The 23,948-nt window shown below is 45.8% G+C and overlaps 1 protein-coding gene across 1 annotated transcript; it reads left to right on the forward strand.

The window, feature by feature from the left end:
* The first annotated feature begins 1,003 nt into the window (after positions 1-1,003).
* On the forward strand, positions 1,004-19,552 carry LOC124005270 (SWI/SNF complex subunit SMARCC1-like). Its single transcript, XM_046314372.1, has 26 exons — positions 1,004-1,238; positions 2,900-3,019; positions 3,247-3,332; positions 3,509-3,683; positions 3,781-3,850; positions 4,220-4,289; positions 4,402-4,477; positions 4,621-4,746; positions 4,992-5,110; positions 5,258-5,388; positions 5,990-6,049; positions 6,184-6,221; positions 7,222-7,343; positions 7,451-7,522; positions 7,704-7,817; positions 7,984-8,135; positions 8,426-8,598; positions 8,699-8,957; positions 9,328-9,489; positions 10,857-10,912; positions 14,945-15,086; positions 15,190-15,359; positions 15,768-15,902; positions 17,239-17,506; positions 17,706-17,822; positions 17,921-19,552. Exons 1-26 carry the CDS (start codon positions 1,053-1,055, stop codon positions 18,010-18,012), a joined length of 3,291 nt encoding a protein of 1,096 aa, XP_046170328.1. The 5' UTR covers positions 1,004-1,052; the 3' UTR covers positions 18,013-19,552.
* The last annotated feature ends 4,396 nt before the right edge of the window (positions 19,553-23,948 follow it).

Genomic DNA, 23,948 nt, shown 5'->3' on the forward strand with positions numbered 1-23,948 from the left:
GACAATGATAACATATGCTAGGGTGTACAACAAATGACAAATTATACAAAGACCTTAAAAGATGCACACATTGATTGATTTAACAGCTTTCTTATTAGAAGAATGTTGAATGGTCTTAATGTACTGCTGGAATTCCTTATAGAAAACACGGAAGAGTGTTTTTTTATTTGTGAATTTACATTTATGAATATTAAATTTTGCCATTAGCACAATTAGATTTATGAGGTAAAAAAAAATGTTTTAATCATTTTTATAGTTAAGGAAACCGAGCAGCACATTCTCACATAAAAACAAAAGTCATGAAGAATATTAACAATTATAAAACTATGAATACCTTTCCATAATTTCTTTACAAGTAGACAATGCAAAAATAAATGCAAAACTGTTTCAGGATGCTCAACACAAAAAGCACAGTTAATGTTTATGTATTTTTTTGAGTTTTTTCAGGTAATGATTCGCATTCTGAAAGAGCCTCTTTGACCTTGTAACCAGACCTCACCCTCTTGACCTACCCTCGCTTAATCCAGTTGTAAGCAGGTAATTGTGTGGTAATAACGAGTCTTTTTTCCAACTGAAATTATTGACAAATGTATTCCAGTAAATTATGACATAAGGAATGGATACAATATCCATTTGAAATAAAGCACGTATAGATCTGTTGTTCTGAGGGAGCAAGGAGAAAAAAATGTTTTCCTACTGGAGAGTCAACTGGATTAAGCGAGGGTAGGTCAAGAGGGTGAGGTCTGGTTACACCTCTGAACAACATGAGAGTTCCAGATGGAATTAGCATCAAAGACTATGGCGACCTCTCTAGATGTAACATGGATATTGTTACGAGATAAAAATGCATCATAATTGAGTAACATACTTTCTGCATTAAATTAACGGCCACGCTAAGAATACTTGTCTATGAAAAGCAGATCACCCATATGGACCCTCTTTATCGCGAGATTAAATAACTTTACGTTATTTACCAATATGCGCATGCGCGCAACCCCCTTGGTGAGTGACGCGGTTGAGAAGCGAAACAGCAGCGGACAGGACAAGAAACAATGGCGACAGCGGCAACTGCAGCGGGTGGAACGGGTTCAGGGGGACCTGCAGCCGGCCCTGTGGGCGTTGGTACTTCGGTGGGCCGTAAGAAAGATGGAGGTCCTTCGTCGAAATACTGGGAGAGCGCAGAAACGGTCTCTCAGATCGATTCCGTGCGCCAATGGATCGGGAAACACTACAAAAAGGTTAGCGAGCGGTGGTTTTAACCTCCATTGATTTCCAACGTTAAGGCACGCGTCTCTAACACAATGGAAGTGCTATCTAGATATCTCTTTCAATATATCGCTCGTATTAAGTACTTGTGGCAAACTAGATATTACTAGATAGCTAGCTTCATGCATCTAAAGATATCCATCACAACATTACCCAACAACATGAACATTACATGTCAAGCGATTGTTAGGCTAGCTAACATTAGCTGCTAACTGAATTAGCTATCGTACCGGCCGTTTGATTTGTTGCACCGCCGACACTAGCTGAAGAGTTGTCTGTTTGTGTAACCTACCAATCTAGGGTAGCAAGGTAGCTAACATAATTACTCCTGTTTTCATCTGACTATCTGAGCGTAGCTGGCTATCTAACGCAACGAAAACTAGTTTAAGTAGGTAAGATAACTAGTTAGTTAACATGTCTTGAAACGGTATCGTTGACGTAAACATTGTTGCGGTGAACAGGTGTTGTGCCGAAAATTTCCTTAATTTTGTGGCTAGAGTTAAATACTTTCTGTGGCACACATCAGAGTCAAATACTTTCTATATAACACACTTCGTAAGGATAGGCAACCGAAATGCGTAATGTGTCCCGTAATGTGTATGTTATATTAAACAAAGAGGGAGTAAAATGTTGGCAAGCAATACACATTTCAGAGCAACGACAGCTGAATTATTATCCTTACACTTTCAAAAATACGAGTCGAATAAGACATGTGAGGGGTGACGAATTTTGGCAACGAGATTTATTTATAGACTAATACAAATCAGTAGCGGATGTAGGTACGGGCGGCATGGGGCGTCCCCGGGGGCGGTCGGCCGCTGAAGGGGGGGGGGGGTTCGCTCAGGGCGCCATACAAGTTAGAACCACTTCATACACTTGAAGCAAAACCGAAAACTGCAGACAAAAATGCTTCATGCTACTAAGATGAGTGAAGTGCAGAAATCTCAACTAGCAACCAAGTCGCCCGCAATGAAAGTGAAGGGGGGAGAATTCTGTCGGGGGAGATTTTCGGCACAACGCTGGCCAGGCACGGGTCTTGATGTAATTAACAACATTAGTTAGCTACAGTAACGTTTGGTAACATTGTGATTGACCAGAGAATAGCAGACAGGTCGATTGGTCCATTGATGACTTATATTTATGTCTATGTAATTAGCTGAATCGTCTTGATGGGAAACCTCGACTACCTCGTACTGAACTACTTTGCGCTGGAGACAAAGTGTTCCACACACAACCAAGCAATGGCTGCATTTGCTGCAGCAAAACATCTCAGCATGGATGTGGATTTCCCAAAACAACTGTTGAAAAGAAATAGCTAGCTACTGTAAACTATTTTCTACTGTATTTATTTTCTTGTTACTTTGCTTCATATACTTTGCCACTCTTTTCAGTGACCAGGGAAGGGGCCTCACTGAAAGAAAAAGTCATATCACCCCACATTTACCTAAAGGCTGCTGTTTTGCTGTTATAGTATGAGCTATCTACTCATGAGATCTTATGTGTGCCTGCATTGGCCATGTGTTTGTCTGACCAATGTAGCCTAACACTTCTGTGGTCTCACAATATTCAATCCTTCCTTTGTCACACATGAGTGTGCCGCCCTGACTAACACAGTGGCTTTGTGGTGTCTCAGTATGTCCAGGCAGACTCTCCTTCCAATAAGTCCCTGGCAGGGCTGGTGGTGCAGCTGCTTCAGTTCCAGGAAGATGCTTTTGGACGGAGGGTGAACAACCCTGCCCTCACCAAGTTACCTGTGAGTATCTCCTCCACACACATCTTTACACCTGACCAGGTCGGACAGGGACGGGACCTACACACACAGTGATATTTTTGGGGCAAGGGAAGAGTGGGCTGTAGAGTGTTTTAGGGCTTCCCAATCACTTCTGCACATTTTGTGTCACAGTAGTTTTCCATGTCTTTATCTATCTGAGCTAGCTTGCGTGAATGTCCCTTGCCTTTTCTTCTGTATTGCCTCATCAGACCAAGACCTTCCTGGACTTCAAGGCAGGGGGTGCTCTATGTCATATCCTGGGCTCCACCTACAAGTTCAAGAGCGAGCAGGGCTGGTGAGTAGGGTCTTGATTTGAATACTTTTTTTAAAAATGCATCATTCCCACCTTGGAATAATCACGGAATCACCGTAGAAGGTAGTGGTTGCTCCAATAGAGGGAGGGGGAAAAAAGATGCCCTGTGGAGTTGAGACTGTAACTAACAACATGTTCTATCCCTCCTATCTGTGCAGGCGTAGGTTTGACCTGCAGAACCCCTCCAGGATGGACAGGAATGTGGAGATGTTCTTGAATGTAGAGAAGACCCTGGTTCAGAATAACTGCCTGACTCGACCAACCGTGTTCCTGGTGCCTGACATGGAGCAGAAGCAGGCCAATAAGCTGAAGGACATCATCAAAAGACACCAGGTAAGACACGCCCACCCAAATCCTACCAACCAATGGTAGGATTGTTTCACCAGGAATTCAAATGGCATCATAAAGCTCTCTCCTTCCTTTCCTTTAGGGCTCTATCACCGAGGACAAGTCTAAGGCCACCCATCATATCTACCCCTCTCTAACCCAGCAGGAGGATGGTAAGTGATGTGCTCTACTGAGAAAGGAAATAAAGCTCCCCCTTGCAATGTATATATATCATATACTTTGTTACTTGGTCCCATGTGGCTCAGTTGGTAGAGCGTCTGCTAAATTGATGAAATGTTCAAAAATGATATATTTTTATATACATATGCCTTAAGTTCTGGTGTAGTCTGGGTTGTGCTGTATTCTTTTAATCTAATTCCTTATGGTCACCTTACAGAGGCTTACTCTACTCTCATATCACATTTCAAAGAAAGTGAAATGTGTGTATACAGTAATATACTATTATTAATACAGTAGTCTGTATGCATTACTCGAGTATGTGTGTGTGTATACGCTGATAAAAAAGTGTGTTTGTCTTGCAGAGGAGTGGCTCCGTCCGGTCATGCGTAAGGACAAGCAGATGCTGGTGCACTGGGGCATGTACCCAGACAGGTGAGAGCCTGGCACTGTTAGACTACAGCTTTGCTGGTCCACTCTGCCCTCTTACATGTCCACCCACTGTGACCTGTTACTGACCTTTAACCCGTCTTCTCTGTGTGGTCAGTTATGACACCTGGGTGTCCACCAGTGATGTGGAGGGGGATGTGGAGGACCCACCCACCTCTGAGAAGCCCTGGAAGGTGAGAATGGAGCATCCAGTCATGTTAATGTTTTATATAGGCCAAATCAACCTCCACCACCAGCCTGAAAAGTACTAGCAGACAACACCACCCTTGAGTAGTGGATTAGTTTCGGCTGCTCTCTCCCTCTCCTCCTTTCCCAGGTGCATGCCAAGTGGGTCCTGGACACCGATGCCTTCAACGAGTGGATGAATGAGGAAGACTATGAGGTGGACGAGAACAAGAAGACTGTGAGCTTCCGCCAGAGGATCTTCCCAAAGGAGGAGGAGGTAGGCCAAACTCTGGGGTGTGTGTTATGGATTCTTAGGAAGTGTGTGTTTAAGTGAGTTGCTGCACTCTGTGGATTGTTGTCTTGTTTGTCTGTGTCGTGTCACCCGTCCTTTCAAACTCTTCCTTCATCTCCTCACCACCACATCCTCCCTCTTCTCCTCCTCCCCCGCTCCCCTCTGTGTGAGACTGTTCCATCCTCTCATTCTCTCTCTCTCATCTGGCCATCCCTCGTGGTTCTGATCAGTCTTCCCGTACACCCGATCGCAAGGAGCGCAAGGCCAACGCCGCCGGGAAGAAGAGGCGGCGCTCGCCATCTCCCCCGACCACCCCAGCCGAGTCCCGCAAGAAGGGTGGCAAGAAGGGGTGAGTCCCCCTATAGCCACAGATCTATGACCAGCTTCACCTTCCCAAATCCTAACCTTAATCATTAGGGAGAAAATGACTAAACTGACCATGGATCAGTGTCTTGGGAAAACTCCACCGACCCTTGACCTATTCTCCTGTCCCCAGGAACCCTGGGTCTCACTGGAAGCGTCGTGGCCACCGTGGCGAGGACGAGGAGGAGGAAGAGGATCTGACCAAGGACATGGAGGACCCCTCGCCTGTTCCCAGCATGGAGGAGGTCACTTTGCCCAAGAACGGTCAGTTGATTGTCCAACTCGTCCCTCTCATTGTCTCCCTCTCCCACATCTGCTCTCCTCCCTCTTGATCCTTCACTCTGTCTTCTTTCTCACCCCTACCTCTCCTCCTCCTCATGGTCCCCTCCTCTTCTCCTTCATTGGCTCAGTCACTCAGTCTCCCATTCTCTCTCTCATGGTCCTGTTTCTTTCTCTCATTGCATCAATCTTATGCTTGTCACCATGTTGACTTGCAGTTTATTCATCTCTAGTAACTGCAGTTTTTTCCTCTGAATGAGTTATTTTCTAACTGTGCGCTCTGTCCTTGCCAAGATGGCATGGAATTGCCTGGGGGGACTTTCTTCAGTGGTGCATTGAATGGAGTGCTATTCCAGCTGAATGTGCTCTAAGCCAAATGCACTTAACTAAAAATGGCCTTTTTGACCCAGTCCCATCTGCAATGTCCCACTTCTGCAACCCCCTCCCCCCTCTGTATCTATTTCCGTGGTTGATTTTGAAGAGGGAGCTTACAAGAGAAAAGAGAGCCAATAGCCTCTGTCAGTGCATTTCACCCCTACTATACTCTGGCTATTCTTCAGCCTTTTTTCCCCTTCCCTGTCCTCAGTGAACTCTAAGAAAGACAGCGAGAACACCCCAGTGAAGGGAGGGGCAGTGGCAGATTTGGGTGAGTGTGTATGTGTAGAACTATTTCAGTGTTTTTAAGTATCTGCCTGTCCCAGTACTAAACAGTCAATCACCGAGATGTATTGTGTCAAGCAATGGATAGAGTGACGTCCTAATGCCCTCTCGGTCTTCTAGATGATCTGGAGGATGACTCTCTGGTCTCTGGAGGCAAGGTAACACCAGCTTTTCCTGAAAAACCTTTAATGATTGCCTCTCAATGCTGTCTCTTCTCCATCTTCATCTTAAACCTTTCCCTATTCACCCAAAACTATAGTCGTCATTGATAGATCCACGGTCAGATTATCCCCCACTTCTTAGCAAATCCAGAAGGGAGATGGAAAAATATCTCACCTGGTTTCTGTTTTAGAGGCAATGTCTACCCATTTGTAGATTTGGGCCCGGTTTCCCGATAGCGATGGAACTTAGGCCTACGGCTGTTTTGTAACAATGCATATTTCCTACAACTGCCGAAGACGTTACATGCATTTCCAAAAACACAACGCTGAGAGAACGGTCATGAAGTGCATCGTTGGAACATGTGTCCATACTGATAGGATCGAAAGAGAGTGCTGGTCTCAATCAGCTTTCTCCATACAAATCTTTTCTTAAAATTATAATTATTTCACAATACTGATGACTGATCAGCTCCTATTACCACCTACGGCCTATTACCACCTACAATAGGCTACACATCATGAAATATATTGAGACAAATTAGACAGTAGCCTACAATTAGCAAAATAGAACTCCGTTGTATCCATCGCAAAGATATTGGCAACTTTTTTGTATTTGTAGTCAACTTTGTTCTGATGTTATCAGCGGTCACAGACTGATAAACCATGTGGTGCTATGTTTAGTGGAGGTCTACTGTGTATCAAGTGACGCGGGAGGGCAAAAAAGCAGCTAACAATGCACTTAGCTGTTCTACGAGTGGTTTGAGGCATGCGTTAGATTACGAGCATTTTCCAGTGCAGCGTTAACTCATTCAGGTCCAGTTTTTCTTTATTTGGGATGGGATTATTCCTGATTTAATCTGGAACTCCTGCTTTTCTAATATTGTATCCTCCGTTCATATATAATAGAAACTGACCAAGCAAGCACGAGCCAAAATTCTGCTCTCCTTTCTTGCCTATGTTGATCTGATCCAATCCGTGTGACTGTCTCCCCCTGCAGGAGGAGGAGGAGCAGGGCAAGGCCGAGGTCAACCGCCTCATCGACTCCAGCGAGGACAATGTGACCGAGCAGACCCACCACATCATCATCCCCAGCTACGCCGCCTGGTTCGACTACAACTGGTGAGAATGGCCCCACTGTTCTTAGTGTGTGGGGAGTGTAGCATGGGGGTGTTGGGCTGTATTTTATATTTGTGTTTTGAGTTTACCCCCCCGGCCCCCTCTTTCAGTATCCATGAGATTGAGAGGCGTGCACTGCCAGAGTTTTTCAACGGCAAGAACAAGTCCAAGTCCCCAGAAATGTGAGTCACTGGAGAACACTGCCCAACACATCAACTCACTCAACCCATTAAAGAACTGCAGATGCACGCTTTCACTAAGAATCTTTCATCGTACAAATACACATCATTGCTGTCTAACACATGACGTCCTTATTTGTTCAGACCCTTGTGTTTTTTTGTAAAATGTGTTTGTCCCTGTCAGATACCTGGCCTACCGTAACTTCATGATCGACACGTACCGGCTCAACCCCCAGGAGTACCTGACCTCCACCTCCTGCCGCAGGAACCTGACAGGAGACGTGTGTGCTGTCATGAGGTGAAGGGTCAAGGGGTTAACGTGAAATGGATTCCCTATGGCAAAAGTTAGGACATTGTTCGTCAGGGTGCACCGTCTGCAAGACACTTTGTAATATATATATTTTTTTTATAGGAGACGTTTAGGTTGTCCCTTACTGTTCCAGTTCGTTTTTTCTCTCTACTAGGGTCCATGCGTTCCTGGAGCAGTGGGGGCTGGTGAACTACCAGGTGGATGCTGAGAGCCGCCCCCTCCCCATGGGCCCCCCGCCCACCCCCCACTTCAACGTGCTGGCTGACACCCCCTCTGGCCTGACGCCGATGCACCACCGCCCCCCCACAGGTTAGATAAACTACTACATGGAGCTATGGTCATATTTCTTTCATCTATCCAGTTCTTTCAGGTAGTTGGATACTGAGGGAGTAGGGGCTTGGGGAAGGGTCTTTAAACTCAAGCAAGTTAGTGCCGATAGCGAATTCTATCCAAATACACATACAGGCGTTGTGTGTCTGAAACCGTTGAGTTTGATTATTTCATGGGTCATAAATGTTGTGAAAGTATACACTGCATCCTCTGACCACAGTGTGATTCCTTTCAACCTCCTCCCCTGTCTCTCCATCCATTCTTCTAGATCCCCTCTGGCCAGCAGATGCTCAACTTCCCAGAGAAGGGCAAAGACAAGCCCTCTGACATGCAGAACTTTGGCCTGCGTAATGACCTCTACTCCAAGAAGAACCCCAAGAGTAAAGGAACCAGCGGCGGCCGGGAGTGGACCGAGCAGGAGACTCTGCTCCTATTGGAGGTACGTCAGTCACAACAGACCAGCTGACCAATCACACACATAATCTAAAACCTACCAGCCTATCAGAACCCTTCTCATTCCTTTATCGCCTCCCTACCAGGCTCTGGAGATGTACAAGGACGACTGGAACAAGGTGTCGGAGCACGTGGGCTCGCGCACCCAGGACGAGTGTATCCTGCACTTCCTGCGTCTGCCCATCGAGGACCCCTACCTGGAGAATTCTGAGTCGTCCCTGGGCCCCCTGGCCTACCAGCCCGTACCCTTCAGCCAGTCAGGCAACCCTGTCATGAGCACCGTGGCCTTCCTGGCCTCCGTGGTGGACCCCCGCGTGGCCTCCGCCGCCGCCAAGGCAGCCCTGGGTACGTGTTGTGGGGACTGGGTACGTGTTGTGGGGACTGGGTACGTGTTGTGGGGACTGGGTACGTGTTGTGGGGACTGGGTACGTGTTGTGGGGACTGGGTACGTGTTGTGGGGACTGGGTACGTGTTGTGGGGACTGGGTACGTGTTGTGGGGACTGGGTACGTGTTGTGGGGACTGGGTATGTGGGTCATTTGCAAGGGTGTTTTATCACAATGTGTTTATTCACAAAATAAAATGTTTTTAATTTGTATGTAATATCACTTTGTATGTAGTGTGTCGTAATGACACTGTTGTGTGTGTAATATTGCTGTGTGTTTGAACATATCTGTGTGTGTGTAGCTAACTACAGTGTCTCCCTCTCTCTCCAGAGGAGTTTAGCCGTGTGCGTGAGGAGGTGCCAGCAGAGCTGGTGGAGGCCCATGTGAAGAAGGTGCAGGAGGCGGCCCGCAGCACGGGCAAGGTAGACCCTGCCTATGGCCTGGAGAGCAGCGGCATCGCAGGAACCGCCCCCGAGGAGCCCGAGAAGACCGGTAACACACACACCCGGAGCAAAACACATGCATTCAGATACACAGTCGCACATTTGCAAAGATAGATAAAAAATACTCTTGTGCGCACACAAACATAAAAACGATCACACAGTATACAACATTGATCGGGAGGGGGGGAAACAATAGTTATTTATTGGGATATCATTTTTCTTACCGTTTTGTCAATATCAGTATATTATTTTTGCGCTAGTTGGTTGTACCTGCACCAAAACTCCAGTATTTTTCCTTCAGCTCGTTCTCCATCTTTTTAAATAAGGAGCCAATTTGATATCAGCAATTTTATTTCAATGACTGTTCAAGACTCTTTTTCATGGCTCTCTTGTCTCTGCAGAAGACCTCTGGTGAGCAATTTGTTTGGTACAGCGAATCTCAGTCACAGTATCGAATAGCAATGCCTATAGAATCGTGTAAACACACAGGCCTTCATATAAACACACAAAAGCATTCTCTCATCACATGCATCCAACATACTCATGCATGCAATACTCACACACACAAAATACCCACCCATATACATCCCCCCACATTTAGACGGAGTACTGAGTGTTACCAGTGGAGGGCAGCAAATGGCCAAGACACAGACAGACCACAGCTAACAGGTTAGGACGAGGCTGCTCGTAGCCAGCTGTTCGCAGGTCACCTAGACCTTATACCTACCTCCTGTGCGTGTGTGTGTGTGCTCGCGTGGGTAAAGCCAGATGTTTATTCTCACCAATACATTTTGAGGTGCCTGCCAGTTGAAATCAGGATGGCCAGTGGGGGGCGACGTAGATGTTTCAGGTTTCTTCAGAGTGTGTAATGTCTATGTGTCCGGCTGTCGTGGTAACCAGTGGATTAGAACAGCAGACGGGGCGTGGGGGAAGGGGTTGAAACTGGGTCAACACACTATGCTACGGCCTCAATGCCTGGTACACACACACACAGCAATCGCTCAATCAGCAATTACACATGAATAAATGCATGTTACACATACACGCATCAACAACCAATAAAGGGCCTAATTGCATTCAATACCCTCCCCACAGCAGTCTACCATCTCTCATACGGGTCAATACTCGCATAGTAAAAAACGCGTCCAAATGCACATGCGGGCATGTTTTTTTTCCCCAAACACACACATTCATGCACTCTCACTCGGCATCGACTCGCTCACTTTCTCCCACATTTGCACATGCGCACGCACACACACACACACATACTGTCATTCCTAACCACAGTAATGTCTGAACCATGGTGAGGTTCAACTTAGGATGCGTCATCTGTTTGATCATTTTCTCTGAGAGATGTCTTGTTCTTTGTCTAGCCCTCTTTTCAAAGCCCCTCTCTCTCCCTGTCTGTCACTGTAGAGCCAGCAGAAACAGAGAAGATGGACACAGACTCCGACTCCCAGCAGCCTGACAAGGTGAGACGGCCCAGGGGTGAGGTCTTTAGTTTAGTTTATTAATTCAACCATAAAATTTAAAAAAGCACACATAAAACTTGAAAAAGCCATACATGCACATGAGTTAAATCGTGGAGGATAACACACAAAGTCTGGGACTTATTTCCATTGTTAAATCGTGGAGGATAACACACAAAGTCTGGGACTTATTTCCATTGTTAAATCGTGGAGGATAACACACAAAGTCTGGGACTTATTTCCATTGTTAAATCGTGGAGGATAACACACAAAGTCTGGGACTTATTTCCATTGTTAAATCGTGGAGGATAACACACAAAGTCTGGGACTTATTTCCATTGTTAAATCGTGGAGGATAACACACAAAGTCTGGGACTTATTTCCATTGTTAAATCGTGGAGGATAACACACAGTCTGGGACTTATTTCCATTGTTAAATCGTGGAGGATAACACACAAAGTCTGGGACTTATTTCCATTGTTAAATCGTGGAGGATAACACACAAAGTCTGGGACTTATTTCCATTGTTAAATCGTGGAGGATAACACAGTCTGGGACTTATTTCCATTGTTAAATCGTGGAGGATAACACACAAAGTCTGGGACTTATTTCCATTGTTAAATCGTGGAGGATAACACACAGTCTGGGACTTATTTCCATTGTTAAATCGTGGTCTGGGACTTATTTCCATTGTTAAATTGATAACACACAAAGTCTGGGACTTATTTCCATTGTTAAATTGTGGAGGATAACACACAAAGTCTGGGACTTATTTCCATTGTTAAATCGTGGAGGATAACACACAAAGTCTGGGACTTATTTCCATTGTTAAATCGTGGAGGATAACACACAAAGTCTGGGACTTATTTCCATTGTTAAATCGTGGAGGATAACACACAAAGTCTGGGACTTATTTCCATTGTTAAATCGTGGAGGATAACACACAAAGTCTGGGACTTATTTCCATTGTTAAATTGGAGGATAACAAAAAGTCTGGGACTTATTTCCATTGTTAAATCGTGGAGGATAACACACAGTCTGGGACTTATTTCCATTGTTAAATCGTGGAGGATAACACACAAAGTCTGGGACTTATTTCCATTGTTAAATCGTGGAGGATAACACACAAAGTCTGGGACTTATTTCCATTGTTAAATCGTGGAGGATAACACACAGTCTGGGACTTATTTCCATTGTTAAATCGTGGAGGATAACACACAAAGTCTGGGACTTATTTCCATTGTTAAATCGTGGAGGATAACACACAGTCTGGGACTTATTTCCATTGTTAAATCGTGGAGGATAACACACAGTCTGGGACTTATTTCCATTGTTAAATTGTGGAGGATAACACACAAAGTCTGGGACTTATTTCCATTGTTAAATCGTGGAGGATAACACACAAAGTCTGGGACTTATTTCCATTGTTAAATCGTGGAGGATAACACACAAAGTCTGGGACTTATTTCCATTGTTAAATCGTGGAGGATAACACACAAAGTCTGGGACTTATTTCCATTGTTAAATCGTGGAGGATAACACACAAAGTCTGGGACTTATTTCCATTGTTAAATCGTGGAGGATAACACACAAAGTCTGGGACTTATTTCCATTGTTAAATCGTGGAGGATAACACACAAAGTCTGGGACTTATTTCCATTGTTAAATCGTGGAGGATAACACACAGTCTGGGACTTATTTCCATTGTTAAATCGTGGAGGATAACACACAAAGTCTGGGACTTATTTCCATTGTTAAATCGTGGAGGATAACACACAGTCTGGGACTTATTTCCATTGTTAAATCGTGGAGGATAACACACAGTCTGGGACTTATTTCCATTGTTAAATTGTGGAGGATAACACACAAAGTCTGGGACTTATTTCCATTGTTAAATCGTGGAGGATAACACACAAAGTCTGGGACTTATTTCCATTGTTAAATCGTGGAGGATAACACACAAAGTCTGGGACTTATTTCCATTGTTAAATCGTGGAGGATAACACACAAAGTCTGGGACTTATTTCCATTGTTAAATCGTGGAGGATAACACACAAAGTCTGGGACTTATTTCCATTGTTAAATCGTGGAGGATAACACACAAAGGCTGGGACTTATTTCCATTGTTAAATCGTGGAGGATAACACACAAAGTCTGGGACTTATTTACATTGTTAAATCGTGGAGGGTAAAATACAATAAAGTCTGGGACATATTGACATTGTGATCCTCTTGAAACAAGATGGCAAGGCAAGATCGAACACGGTTGAACACAGTATGACAGCGAGATAATGTAACAAAGAAGAACAACATCTCATTGCAGTTACGTCGTAGGGGACATTCATATGTGCACAGAAGACATCAAACTGTTTTTAACTTTATTTTTAAAGCTGGCAGTCGTACAGTCTGCCCCTCTATTTACTACTCTCCGTCTTTCGCTTACTCAATTCTCTCCATCCGTCCTATTTCCCTGTGTTTAGGATGGCCACGGGGCAAATGTAACGCCACAGATAACGTTAGCCATGCGTGGTTGACCACTGTAGAGGTTGACATCTTCATTAACCTTCACTAGCCATCGCAGATCCACGGCGGTTCTTGTCCCGATGGCTTTACTGCAGGCTTTTTGAAATGCAGGGCATTAGCTTTGACCCTTGTTGGGTTTTGTATATTTTCTCCTTCACTCTCAAGGACCCGTCTAGCTATAATCTTCAGTTAGGTGTTTCTCAGTTCTGACCTGCATATACAGTGTATTCAGCACGCTTGACCTTTTCCCCATTTATTTGTTACGTTACAGCCTTATAATTGATTAAATTGTCCCCCCCTCTTATCCACACACACCCATAATGACAAAGCAAAAACAAGGTTTTAGAATTTTTCCGGATGTATCTCTTCACTCTTTACTCAATACATTAAAGCACCTTTGGCAGTGATTACAGCCTTCAGTCTTCTTGGGTATGTCGCTACAAGCTTGGTACACCTGTATTTGGGGAGTTCCTGCAGATCCTCTCAAGCGCTGTCAGGTTGGATGGGGCGCTTCGCTGCACAGCTATTTTCAGGTCTCTCCAGAGATGTTTGATCGGGTTCAAGTCTGGGCTCTGGCTGGGCCACTCAAGGATGTTCAGAGACTTGTGCCGAAGCCACTCCTGTGTTGTCTTGGCGGTGTGCTTAGGGTCATTGTCCTGATGGAAGGTGATTCTTCACCCCAGTCTGAGCTCCTGAGCACTCTAGAGCAGGATTTCACCAAGGATCTCTCTGTACCCTGCACCGTTCATCTTTGCCTCGATCCTGACTAGTCTCCCTCGCCCTGCCGCTGAAAACCATCCCCACAGCATGACGCTACCACCACCATGCTTCACCGTAGGGATGATTCCAGGTTTCCATCTGGTTCTTGGTCACCTCCCTGACTAAGGCCCTTCTCCCCCGATTGCTCAGTTGGCCAGGCGTCCAGCTCTGGGAAGAGACTTGGTGGTTCCAAACTTCTTCCATTTAAGAATGATGGAGGCCACTGTGTCCTTGGGGACCTTCAATGCTGCAGCAATTTTTTTGGTGCCCTTCCCCAGATCTGTGCCTTCCCAAATCCTGTCTCGGAGCTCTACGGACAATTCCTTCGACCTCGTGGCTTGGTTTTTGCTCTGACATGCACTGTCAACTGTGGGACCTTTTATATAGACAGGTGTGTGCCATCTTGTTAAATCAATTTAATTTACTGCAGATGGACTCCCAAGTTGTAGGAACATCTGAAGGATGGTCAATGGAAACAGGATGCACCGGAGCTCAATTTCGAGTCTCATAGCAAACGGTCTGAATACTTATGTAAATAAGCTATTTTTGTGTTATATTTTTTAAATAAATTTGCTAACATTTCTATAAACCTCTTTTCGCTTCGTCATAATGGGGTATTGTGTGTAGATTGCTGAGGATTTTTTTTGTAACATATCACAATGTGCAGAAAGTGAAGGGGTCTGAATACTTTCCGAAGGCTCTGTAAATATAATCAGCTGTAACACCACAGTCTTACCTGTCTCTGTTGTCTCAGGCTGAGTCTAAGGACGAGGCAGAGAAGCCCAGTGAGTCTGCTGAGAAGCTGGCTGAGGGAGAGAAGGTGAAGAGCGAGATGGCCGAGCCATCGGAGCGGGAGGAGGGGGAGAGCGAGGGAGGAGAGGGCAAGGCTACAGCAGGTAGAGTAGATGGCTATTCCGCTCCGATTGAATCATCCATTTTTGGGGGGAGGGTCGTAGAAGTCCAGCATTGACTTGAATGATGTTTATGCAATGTTTTCAGACAAAGACAAGGAGGAGGCCATGGAGACCTCTGAGGACAAGGAGAAGGAGGAGCAGGGAACGATGGAAGAGGAGGAAGAGGAGAGGAAGAAGTTAGAGCCGGACGGAGGGGAGGGTAACATTGCCACTGCTGCCGCTGCTGCCCTCGCCTCAGCTGCCACCAAGGCCAAGGTGAGCTTCTTCCAGAGGTCCAAGGGTATAGCACTTTGTATATCAAACTCAAACTACACTGCAAGTATAGCGCTAGCTTTCGGTATGTGCTGTTTTTGGTGTTTGAAACCAGAAGAAGCAAACGGAGACAGAAATCAAAAGTGAGAGCCGACTTGTCAGTTGGGAAAAGTCAACGAAATGCTTGAAATAGACCTGAGGCCTTAACATATGCTTCAGCAGCTCCAGCTCCGTTCACTCATGCTATGCTTGCGCTGCCGGTGTAGCATCTCATTGATTGGTGTGTCAGTTTTGCCCACGGCTCAAAAGTGCTTGTGCTACTCTTACGCTACCTGGCCAGTCTAGTTTGGCGACGCTTTATATTTCGATTTCTGTTACATCTCTTTACTCTGTTTCTCCCTTTCCCTGTAGCACCTGGCGGCGGTGGAGGAGAGGAAGATCAAATCTCTGGTGGCTCTGCTGGTGGAGACTCAGATGAAGAAGCTGGAGATCAAGCTCAGACACTTTGAGGAGCTGGAAACCATCATGGACCGAGAGAAAGAGGCTGTAAGTAGTGGCGCCGAGGTGGGTTGTGGGAAATGTAGTTCAGTGGGAGACTGCATGCGGGTTGAAGTCGCTTGTATTTTCAGACCCCTTTGGAATGTGAAAGGATTGGATATGAATCTTGATTGTGGTGGTATCTAGGCTATATCCATGTCAGTTGTCATCCATCCAGGCATTTCAGAGATGTGTGTGAGGGAGAGCCGGCAGATGGATAACTTGGAAGGACAACGAGCTGGTTTTGGGAGTGGGCCTATATCTACAACATGAGCAGAGGAAGTGAAAAGTGTCAATATTAAACATTTGCATTAATAATAGGTGGTAATTATGAGGGGTAGTTGCAGAGTGCACAGAGGATAGTTGAAGGGAAAGCACTTTGGGGGGGGGTTCAGGCATCGTTGCTTTGTCCATTTGGGTACACGTGGTTTAAGAGCAGTAAAATAAGATGGTCAACTAACTGCTGGGTAGACAGTGGAAAGTGTTTGTGTAAAACTGTAAAGCGTGGAGCTGCTGTGGACCGCAGCCCAGTTGAACAGCCTGATAAATAGTGCATGAAAAAGCCAGCCAGCCATTACATAACCCTCTGGAACAGCACCCAGACTGCCTCTCTCCTACCGTTACCACAGGCTGTGAACACTGGGTTACACACACACCCTCTCATATACACACTGTCTCTGTCTTAAACACACACACACACACACACACACTAAATAAGGGCACTCCTCACTGTCTTACTACTCCACACTTTTCCACCACTACAAATGTACTTACCAGGGCACACACACGGAATAGACTTCCTCACCTCCTTCCATCACTTTCTCCACCTCTCTCCATCGCTGTGTTTCTGGTAATGAAATTCACCCGTTGATTCCGTGTCAGACAGAGTGTTAGTGGTTTATTGCATGCAATCAATCCCTTTATCGACATTTCCAGCCATTGCTCCCTCTCTCCTTCCTGCTTCCAGAGTGGTCCTGTTTCACTGCCCCCTCTCTTCCTCCCCACAGTCTCATTCCATCGCTTTTCCTCCCTCCCGCTGTACCGCTCTTCCCCTTTGTCATAATGTCAGCTATTCAGATCAGCTTGTCTTTATAGCTTATACTTCGTTCTTTGATTTATCAATCCATAAAATGAAGCTGTTTCTGTATCATCACCCTGGTCATATAACACTGTTGACTTGATGTATCGCTCTCTCACTCTGTGTTCAATTAAATTAGCTTTATTGACATGATTATCTTTTCAAAGTGATACTATGAGTAATGGTCAACCTTATGTCCTTGTGGACAATGGGCTTTTGAGAATGATAATCATGATTAATAGTATAAAATTATGGCACCCCCTCTAGTTGGAGTTGCAGAGGCAGCAGCTGCTTACGGAGCGCCAGGCTTTCCACATGGAGCAGTTGAAGTATGCTGAGATGAAGGCCCGCCAGCAGATGGAGCAGCAGCAGGCCAGTGCAGCGGCCCAGGGCCCCGCACCCCACCATGGCCCCCCAGGGCCAGGCATGCTCCACGGACCCCCCCACCACGGACCCCCTCCCGCCATGCACTCTGGACACGGCCCCCCCGGCCCCGGGTTCCACCCCATGGGTCCCCACCACCCACAACCGACAGGTAAGGACACACACACTGGAGCACAAAGACTCTCAGCAAAGAAGCACAGAAAGACCCCAACAGTCTTGGAACTATATCCAAGACAAGGGAATAACACCAAATATTAGCTAGGAAACATTGGCTTGTTTTCAAAAACATGTTCCAGCACACTGATTCTGTGATAGCCCAAGAGTCTCACCAAGCCTGTCCTTCTGTTTAGGACCAATGGGAGGGCCCGGTCAGCCCATGCCAGGGCGCATGATGCCCGGTGCCCCCCCCACTGGCAGCATGCCTCCCATGATGGGTCCCCGCCACCCTGGAGCCCCCAACGGCATGTGTGAGTACACTATCTGTATCCGCCTTCCAGATCCTACTCAGCCAGAAAGTGTGTGTTGGTGTGTCCCATTCTCAAACCAGTGTGTTCTCTGTCCTCAGACCCTGGTCCCTCGCCTGTACAGGCTGATGGTATGCCCCCAGCGTCTGTGGGACCTCAAGCGGCAGCCCCAGCACGAGTTGCTGACAACTAAGATCCCTGTCCCCAAACAAACACACACCAACACACACACACACACACACCTCTTGTAAAACCTCAGCTCATTGATGGCCTTGCTACTGGCTGGGTGTTCTCTCAGCTCCAAAAACTCATCCTGGCTTACACACACACACACACACACCTCCCTCTCAGGGCACAGCGTCAAGGGGTCTGTGACTCTGGCCCTCCTAGTAAGAACACTGTTTTCTCCTCAGTCAGTCTGGTGTGGGGCAGATCAGATGGGCTCCTCCCAGTCATTTAAAATAATATATTGTGTTTGTTCTCTATTTAAAAGAATATGAAGCTAATATTTTGGGAGAAAATCGGAGAACTCCCACTTTTCCCTCTTTCCTCTCACCTTTTAGAATGACACTAGTCTCTTCCTTTCCTTCAGCGCAACACCAACTCCCCCTCTCTTCCTCCCCCTCTCTTCCTCCCTCTCGTCTTTCTCCCTCGCGTCTTCCTCCCTCTCCCTCGCGTCCTTCCCCCCTCCCTTGCGTCTTCCCCCCCAACACAACACCAGGGGAGCTAGTTGATCATTTAGGGATGTGTGTTGTGTACTGTAATGAATGGGATCATGAGGGTTTCCTTCGACACACACAGAGGGGACCAGTAACCCTCCCCTCACACACACTCTTCTTACTGAGAATCTACCTCTCCACTTTGCTCTTCTGAAGCTTAAACACTGTAGTCCGAAGCGTCTGTTCAGTTGTTTGTTGTTGGCGTGTCAGAAGAGCAGAATGTGCGTACAGCAGAGATGGGTGTTTGATGACTGTCTGCTGAGCTGCTCTGCCCCCCCCTCACCCATAGCCCCCACCAGCCAGGCGTAGAACTGTACTACTCACACACTTCGCTGAACCCTGCTCTAGTACCCTGGGGGCTGTTCACACACAGGCCGAATATCCCACTGACCTTCATCCATCCTTTTAGTGAGCTAGGTATGGTGATAAAGTTGTAGTTAAAAACCATGTGCTCTTCCTCTGTGGTGGAGTGGGCTTCTAGCTGTTCTGGTGCTGATAATGTAGCTGCTACCGCTACCTAGCGCTACCTCTCTTCATCCATCTCCATTCATTTCAACACCCCTCTACACCTTTCTGCTACCTCTGCCTCCTCCCCTTCTTTGTCTGTCTGCTACCTCTGTAGAACTGCTCTTGCTCTCTGCTAGCTACCTCTCTGCTCTACGCACCCCTCTGCTACCTCTAGTACCCCTCTCTCATTCGCTGCCCACGTGACTGCTGCGTTACTGTTACCCCCCCCCTCAGGTAGAATATCACACACGCATACACAGCATCTCTCTCATGCTCTCACACACTTCCTCATTCAAGGTCTTTCCAGTCTGTTATATCACAAAGGATGAGAACCCCCTTACATCTTGTATCTTTTTTCAGTTTTATGGTCATGTATTTTTAAGAATTAACTTTGTAGATTGAGTTATCTTTGTTCTTGGAAGTTTGTAGCATTCTTTGTTTGTTTATTCAGGTCTGTTGGTACTTGGACCTGGACAATGTCTAATAAATTGTTTTTGTATGAAGTGATGTCTGATATTTTCAGTAGTTAATTTATTCTGAACTAAATGTTGGATTTCGTACTTACGCATTCGGTTTTTATAGATATTGTATTTCAGGGAGTGTAAAATATCTAGAGCACGACGAAATGCTCACATTATCCTGGGAAATGGTTAAGAATATTCTCTTTCCTATCTTTTTCTATAGATATTTCGGGGTAATAATTTTATGGTTGCAAAAAAATAACTAAAGCCATATTTAATTTTGTCTGGTGAGGATTCTAGGACAAAGGCAAGGTGCTACAGGGGAGAGATGGGTCTTTGTGTAGTTGTTTTGCTGCTTAGGATCTTATGCAGCAGCTGCAAATGCATATGAGGAAAAATTATAACGGCGTCTATTCATCCTGGTGTCATTTAAGCCCTAATCCCAGGCAGCCAGCACTGTAATCTGGCGAGAGGGGGGGCTTTCTCTGCCCATGGAGATTGGCCAGGAGGATGTTATTGAGAGGGATGAGGGACGATTATGTCTTGGGTTGAGTGGGGGTTGGGAGGGGTGTTTTTATTTTTATCTGAGCAGCCGTAGAGGAGGGAAACAGTGATCACGCAGTACAGATACAGTAATGACAAAGCATCACCCTTTAGAACAGAGTTAGGCAACCCTGGTCCTGGAGGGTCACAAGCACCTCATGTTTTTGATTTAACTGACCTGGAAGACCAGGTGTGTTGAATTTAGGCAATCACTGAACTGATCAATCAGCTCAGATGGTCAGGTGTGGTGCCTGAAACAGAACAGGGTTGCATACCCCTACTCTGTACGATCTACTTCTCTTCACATAGACAGGCTCAATGTTTTGAACAGCTCCTCTCCAGACCTGAAAGGGCGTCTACACGGAACAAAAATATAAACGCAACATGTAAAAATCCCAGAAATGTTACATATTTCTCAAATGTTCTGCACAAATTTGTTTATTTACCTGTTAGCGCGCAATTCTACTTTGCCAAGATAATCTATCCACTTGACAGGTGTGGCATATCAAGAAGCTGATTAAACAGCATGATCATTACACAGGTGCACCTTGTGCTGGGGACACACCACATTGCCACAGATGTCTCAAGTTTTGAGGGAGTGTGCAGTATAAGAGCTGGTGCCAGACAATTGAATGTTAATTTCTCTACCATAAGCCGCCTCCAACATGGTTTTAGATCATTTGGCAGTACATCCAACCGGCATCACAACTGCAGACCACGTGTATGTCGTCGTGTGGGCGAGCAGTTTTCTGATGTCAACGTTGTGAACAGAGTGCCCCATGGTGGTGGTGGGGTTATGGTATGGGCAGCTACAGTCAACAAACACAATTGGATTTTATCGATCTAAATTTGAATGTACAGAGATACCGTGTTGAGATCCTGAGCCCCGTTGTCGTTCCGTTTATCAGCCACCATCACCTCATGTTTTAGCATGATATTGCACATCCCCATGTCGCAATGATCTGTACACAATTCCTGGAATCTGGAAATTACCCAGTTCTTCCATGGCCTACATACTCACCAGGCATGTCACACATTGAGCATGTTGGGGATGCTCTGGATCGACGTGTACGATGGCGTGTTCCGCTAATATCCAGCAACTTTAAACAGCCATTGAAGAGGAGTGGGACAACATTTCACAGGCCACAATCAACAGCCTGATCAACTCTTTGAGAAGGAGATGTCACGCTGCATGAGGTGGTTACACTGAGTGGTTTTCTGATCCACGCCCCTACCATTTTCTTCTAAGGTATCTGTTACCAACAGATTCACATCTGTATTCCCAGTCATGTGAAATCCATAGATTATGGCCTAATGAATTCATCTCAATTGACTGATTTCCATATCTGAACTGTAACTCAGTAAAATCTTTTAAATTGGTATATGTTGAGTTTACATTTTGGTCTTGTATAAAAGCATGGCAATATGGTGGACAGGACACCTATCCAGTCCTTCTGTTTACCAGTGATCACAGAGGAAAGAAGACAAGGGGTTCAACCTCCCGGTCCTCCATACACTCTCCTTCCTCTTCCCCAGCTGAGTGAGTGGTAGAGATAGACGCAGCGAGAGAGTGTGCTGCTGATGGGAACGGGGATAGAGACTAGCTGCTCCCTGAATGAGTTGAGATGAGATGTTTCATAATTGACACAGTGTCTCCCTCTGCCCTCCCACAGCTGTGCCGATTCTGCCACTGCCAATGAGCTTTACTCTTCACAACTCAAGCATAGCTCTCCTTCACGCTCCCCTTCTCTCCTCTGATTTCCCCCTTGATGTTCATTCTCCTCATTTTACCTTCACCTTGATTTTCAACATTTTATTTTTCTTCTCTGCTCCCTCTGCAGTCCCATCTTCCTGTTCCTCGCTTTGGTTGCTTAGGCTACAGATTGAGTACCCTTAGTAATTGAAGTAGCCTAACATGCTGCTATTGTGTCGAACTGTTTTTAGCATCAGCCCAGCTGTCTTGCTTACCGGTAATGGCAATAGTGTGTCAATTTCATCCTTCCCTTCGGGCCAATAGTCCAGCCCTATGTGCTTGATTTAGTGGCTGTAAACATAAACAGATGCATAAGTATCATCCATAAACAGATTCATGAATATGAAGTGATTTGTGTTGACAGACCTTAAACAGGTCTATGAATAGGGCATTTGAAAGTAGAGGATAGAAGTGTCCTCCTTAACCATATTGCATACAAACCTAGGCAAAATGTTCCCAGTTTCTGTGTGTGGCTGCAATAGATGCTCTGTGCCATTGAAACATATTTCCAGCGCAATGCAAATGTAGGGAGGATGAAGCAAATAATGGCAGCCTGTGTGAGTAACACCATCTGTTTTTTTAGCAGCGTGCGTACGCCTGTGCCTGTGTAACAGGTAGGTTCCATCTCTATCTGACGCACAGAGGGTCCTTGCCCTTTCACGGAGGATGTTGCCATGGCGACATTCTTTCACTGTATAGCACTAGAGCAAGTAGCGCCATGGGCAATCCATCACACAGGTTAGTGTCAAAGAACAGTGGCATAGTGCTATGATAATAATCACGGACTGCATTGAAATAGTGCTTTCACCATGCGTCAAGCACTTCACATTGTGTATGGTTAACTCCATCCACAACCAATACATAGCATCCACTTAGGTGGGTGGTGCACGGCAGCCATTTTGTGCCAGAGACTTCACCACACATCAGCTTTTGCAGTAAGACAAGTGTGTGTGTGTTGTGCTCCTGTCTGACAGGTTGAGGTCTCATACTGTAAGCGCTGAGGGGGATGCGAGCGAGGGGTTTATTAAAGATGGAGGATGTTAAAGTAGGGCGGCGGTTCACACTGCCAGAGGGGGTGATGGGGAAAGGAGTGACGTATGCAAACCTCTCCTTATCTCTCCTCTCCTTCACCCACCATCCCTCTCTCCTCACAGACATTCTCATCTCATTGTTTTAATCACTCCAACGCAGGTATCAGACCATATTAATTTACGGTAGTACTGCCCAACATTTCTCAGTTATTACTCAATATTTACTGTATTTTTGGAGGGAAATGGTCAAGCAAGCTTTTTTTTTTTTATGTCAGTCTTTGTACTGCATTCGCCCATCTATCCCTTCTCCACTATGAAGTGACCTTTGACATGTAAATGGAACTGACAAAAGCCAGTGTGAACTACACTGAAATGACATTTAGATACCATTCGATTGTACTGTTGCAATGTAAACACTGGCGATGGATGACTCATGCATAAAGTAGCATCACACACAATCAGCCTCACTTACCGTGCTTTTAGTTGTACACAGGGCTACCAAATGTTCCTTTCAATTGCTCCGATTCTGTTCTTCCGCTCGACTGGTTGAGTGAAAGCCATTGCTGAGCAGTACTTAGCTAATTATCCCAGTCATAGGCTGTAAAAGTGCTGTCGACAAGAGGTTTCAGTGCTTCCTAATGGGCAAAGCAACTCTGGCAGCCCCCGCTTGGATTCCTGCAGTTCTGTCATCTTTCTGCTGGGTATTTGATGAGAACGCATTAGCTGTGAACACATGAGGGGACAATGACAATAGAGCTCTCTATCTCCTCACACACACACTTGCGCTATTATGACCTGTGTTTCCACGCCTCATTGCGCCCTGGCCGACGGATACATAAACATTCCGTTTCGCCCCATTTCCCTCATTACCTGCATCCATTTTGTCTGTCACTGTCTCAAACTTCAAATTATGCCAGAAGAAATCGTCAGTGGCTCGACAGTAGGCTCCAGCGGCTAGGATTGATCTCTATATCCATGGCCCACGTTTGACGACGTGATATAATGAAAGTACAAAAATGCAGCGTGATAATATCAAAGTGTATGTGTGTAGTGTGTTGTGTGCAACTTACTTAACTCTCTTTGTTCTCTCTACTCAGAACCCCCCCCACACACAC

Source organism: Oncorhynchus gorbuscha, linkage group LG19 (genome assembly GCF_021184085.1).
Source record: "Oncorhynchus gorbuscha isolate QuinsamMale2020 ecotype Even-year linkage group LG19, OgorEven_v1.0, whole genome shotgun sequence".
In the NCBI taxonomy this organism is placed as follows: Eukaryota; Metazoa; Chordata; class Actinopteri; order Salmoniformes; family Salmonidae; genus Oncorhynchus; species Oncorhynchus gorbuscha.

Coding starts and splice junctions, on each gene's coding strand:
- LOC124005270 (XM_046314372.1), top strand. CDS start 1,053: ATGGCGACAGCGGCAACTGCAGCGGGTGGAACGGGTTCAGGGGGACCT. Junction 15,087..15,189: donor AGAGGGCAAGGCTACAGCAG/GTAGAGTAGATG, acceptor CAATGTTTTCAG/ACAAAGACAAGGAGGAGGCC. Junction 15,360..15,767: donor CAGCTGCCACCAAGGCCAAG/GTGAGCTTCTTC, acceptor CTTTCCCTGTAG/CACCTGGCGGCGGTGGAGGA.